General features: G+C 36.0%; 1 protein-coding gene across 1 annotated transcript; it reads right to left on the reverse strand.

Moving 5' to 3' along the window:
• Positions 1-1,595: 1,595 nt before the first annotated feature.
• LOC107477914 (uncharacterized GPI-anchored protein At4g28100) lies at positions 1,596-4,250 on the reverse strand. Its single transcript, XM_016098009.3, has 2 exons — positions 3,169-4,250; positions 1,596-2,228 (listed from the first exon to the last, which is right to left on the reverse strand). The coding sequence occupies exons 1-2, from the start codon at positions 3,820-3,822 to the stop codon at positions 1,908-1,910; spliced, it is 975 nt and encodes a 324-aa protein (XP_015953495.1). The 5' UTR covers positions 3,823-4,250; the 3' UTR covers positions 1,596-1,907.
• Between the last annotated feature and the right edge of the window lie 243 nt (positions 4,251-4,493).

Consider the following 4,493-nt stretch of genomic DNA (forward strand, 5'->3'; position numbering starts at 1 on the left):
ATGTTGGTACCCTATACTTTTCCTTCTTATTAAGATAAACTCTCAGACATGCTGACAAAACCTCTTTCAGAGAGAATGTTTAATGTATGCAAATTTGGTATAAAAAATTGATAAAAATATTTTGTCATTTTTTATAATAATAGTATTATAGTTATTCTCTATTAAAAAAAAATTAATTTAGATTAGTTTAAAATTTAGTTCATTGATTTTTTGATCAAATTAATTTGTCTGATTTAATTTTAATCAAAATATCTTTTAAGAAAGACATTCTAAATACATTTATCTGAGTGGCTCTTAAAAATTAAAATATTTGAAAATTATATCAATGCCCTTAATAAAAGATGTATAAAGATATTTTATATATCTTTCTAATAGCATAAACAAAACGTTTGTAATTGTAAGCCTAGTCACGGACTTGTGTGAATATGGCTAATCCAATCTGCTAAACACAATTTGGCAAGGAATCTTTTATCTTTAATAAACGAACCGAAATGAAAAGGTGTCGCTTGTGCCTCGGTTTGAATTTTGATGCCATTGGACTACAAAACGACAGACATTCGACCCCAATATTATCTCCCTAACTCGTGAAACGACTCATTGAAGCCATGAATTCCTACGTAATTTAGTTAATTAACATGTTAATTAAATTAAAATTATGTTTCGGATTCCGATTTCTGAACAAACCAACTGGTCCTCCTTTGAAGAACGTATCGAGATATTTGTTTCTTCTTTGTATTTTTCTGTCTAAAATTGTTACACACATTTCTTTATTTAGCTAAGTCGACCAACATACTCAGTCATCATTGGGACCTGCTCCTTCACTGCTTTACCCAAGCTGAGATAATTTAATTACTTAATATGTTATTGGTCATAGGACTACGATAATAAAATAAAGTTTTGAACTAACAAGATAATTCTAAACTGAGGTTCCTACCTATAGAGGTTTCAAAATGCATTTACGATGGAAAATAACAATAATTTCACCATTTAACAGAGGTCTCACTTTGCCTCCTTAAGTTGAGGGTACCATACACTTGTAAACAATTAAACATAGGCTCAAAGTTGGCCAATTCTACCATGAAGTGCATAAAATGAAGAGAGGTATTTGATCTTATTTCAAAAATAAACAAAAAATAAAATGATATCTTTCATAGTTTCATGTGATGCTATCTAATTATCCATCAAAGAATATTTTCATTTTTTCATTTCTTCATCATTTTCCCTTTTCACCATAGCATGTACTATGACTAAGTCTTATGAATTCTTTTTCTTTCATAGTTATGGTTTCAGATTAGTGCATTGGCTACTTTAGTTAAATTTTGTCCATACCCTATTAACTAATATTTAGCTAGCTCAAATAATAAACGGGTTGGTCAAGTGAAAATAAGCTTGCACACTATTCATTAATCAACGGGGTTTTGCCTCATAGCTAATCAAATTATTCCTATTATTATAGATCGCACTTTAGACTAAACAACTTTTTTATTTTTTATTGAATAGATGAAGCAATGATCATTGTAATAAATTAATGACCTGATTCCACGGTGAATATTCCAAGTTCCAACTATTGATTGATAAAAGATCATAAATCAAAATTGGGAAAAAGGCACTTTTTTACAATGCAAAATGTGAGGCCTGGTATTTACTAGCACCCATCATGTACAGATATAGAGGACATGTCAATGGAATCTGAATCCTGAAATTTACAGTGATCAAGCTAGCTAGACACCAAACCCAACCCCCCATCCAAAACTAAGCCAAAAAAGTGTCAGAACCAAACCACTCCTAATCTCATCGCTGGTTTTGTCCATTAGCTCACCCTTCACGTGATCCAAACAACCAAGAAACACGGCCATAAGAGAGAATAAAAAAGTACCCTCATAAGGAGGGACCCCTTCTTTGTTTCCCTAAACAAAAAGGGCATAAAAAATGAGAATGATGGTGACCAAGGAATTGGACGGCCAGGATGGGGCGTGGCCTGTGTCGAACTGGAGGGAATCAACGGCCAGTGGCATGTTCTCTTGATCGGGGCTACATTTTGATTCGTGTGGGTGCGCGCTGTACATGATTGCCCGCAAAACGGCCGAAACGGTAGGTATGTATGCCGTTTTATTCTTAGCGAGAAGCCACGTCAGCCCCATTAGTTGACAGTCACGGTTGAACATCCTCTTTACCCTTGAAGATTCACCCCCTCCGCCTCCCTTCGTCTCGTTCTTGTAACCCTTTAGCTGCAGAAATCAAACATTGCTGCTGTTTAATTTTACTATTCATTAGGATATATAGTAGGTAGAATATCAAGTGCACAAACTGTTTGCAATGTAAAAGGGAAGAAATGTAATCAAAAGAGAGAAAAAAAAGGTGCTTAAAGGGTAAATAAAGCAAGAAAAGTTTGTAATAATTGGAGTGTGCACATGGTAATGTCATTTTCGCATGTTGCCAACCCTAAGAAGAATCCCCCTATTGCGAGGATAAAAAAACAACAGAAAAGAAAAACACACAAGACTAACTGACTCAGGCTATAATGCATAACACCCCAGATGAGATGACTTTCAACTTCACTTTTCACTTTAAATAAAAAAATAACCCGCCATCAATAGATATATCAATTTAATTTTCGTGTACTTGTAATTTTTCTAATTAAATATCTAATCGTATATTATTGGGATTTGCTAAACCAATGTTGAAATAAAATAGTAAACTTTTTTAGTCTATAATGATGATAAAAGTTACTATACAATGTCTTTGAATTCCATAAAACTTTCCTATTGCAAAACCCATATCACTCTAGCAACTGAATATGCTAAACTCAACTATTAATTATTTTAAACATCTTCAAGACACATACATTTAGACTCTAGATATATATATATATACCCAACCTAACTCACAAGAAGTACAATAATGCTTCTGGAGGTTTTTTTTTTATAAATAAAATAAAATTAGTGCGAACAATAGTTATTATTTCTTTGGACATAATAAGTTTATACTGAAAAAAGCAGATGAATTTACTAAAATGTCCAATTATATAAAGCAAAAATGAATGATTGAAATAGCTAAAACTCAATAATAATAATAATAATAATAGTACTAGCTAGCAAGAGTAGTACAATTATTAGTATTAATATTTATAGTGATGGTGATGAATATGAAGATGATTAGGGCGTGGACCTTTTGTAGGGCACCAAGGCACTTGGTGCAACCAGCGTAAGAAGCGTTACGACAATTCTTCTCCAAGTCACGAACGGCAACAGTCGGCGTTGCGTTTCGATGAGTAACCGAAACGTTAAACGCAGCGGGGCAACTCAGCGAGCTTATCTGATGAAGCCTGATTCCACAGAAGCACAGAATGGCGTCGCAACTCGCATTCGGCTGAGGGATCCTTATGTTCCGGCTCACCAGCGAGTCCTGGAGTGAGTTAACACACTTCTGTGAATCGTCCGGCATCATCGGAAGCTCGCCGGAGGAGCTGGACGACGAGGAGGGAGACGGTGCGGGAGCGGGAGGGAGCTGGAGGGCGGACCGGGCGTGTGCGGCGAAGAGCCAGGCGGCCAGAACGGGGCAGCAGCGGCTGCGGTCGAGGTTTTTGCCGCAGGCGGCGTTGACGCCGCCGAAGAGTTCGTTGGAGAGGTCGAGGCGGCATGGGAGGGTCTGGGTTTGAACCGGGAAGGCGGGGACGGTGTTGGAGGAAGAAGGGTTTTCGCTCGGTTCGACCGGCTGGTTGGGGTCGCTAACCGGTTCCGAGAGAATACCGGCATGTGAGATGGGGAGAAGAAGTAGAGGGAGTAATGAAGTGAAGAAGAAAATGGATGTGAATGATTGCATTTTCTCTTTTGGGTTGAAACTTGAAAAGCAGTGAGGAAAAGGAGTGGGGGAGAAAGAAAAGCGTGGAAATTATGCGTCTTTTCTTAAAAAAAGAAAAAGAAAAGTATTGGGATTATGGGTAGAGATAGAGAGAGATTCAAGAGATATTCAAAAAGGTGAAGGGAGATAGTAGTAGACCTACGATTCGTGTGTGTTTTGATTTCAGAATTGTAGACCCATGATATGATTTGATTGGGGCATTGCGGGAAACAACAACACAAGAAAAGAATCAAATGATGGCTAAGAGAACTGAAGCTGTGGTGAGAGATTGAGAGAGGATGGCATGGGGTAACAGTTTGCTTTGATTTGCTTTGTTTTGTGTTTTCCCTCTCTCCCAAGTCGCACACTGTCTCAGTCTCTCTTTGCTCTGTCACTCTAATGTGCCTCTATGTGCGCACACATGTATAAATATTATTTATTTTAATAATTAATTTTAATGTATAAATAATATAGTTAAAAAATTAATTATTATTTATTTAGCTATAATTACAGTTTTAGAAAATTGAGATAATTTAATTTGATTTGTTTGTGTCTCTGAACAAAATTTTAACTATTGATCCTTTTAAATAATGATGAGTTTAGCTATTATCTGTTTTAACATATTTTTAGAGTACATATTAGTTAAATTTTTA

This window comes from Arachis duranensis, chromosome 3 (genome assembly GCF_000817695.3).
Source record: "Arachis duranensis cultivar V14167 chromosome 3, aradu.V14167.gnm2.J7QH, whole genome shotgun sequence".
NCBI lineage: Eukaryota > Viridiplantae > Streptophyta > Magnoliopsida > Fabales > Fabaceae > Arachis > Arachis duranensis.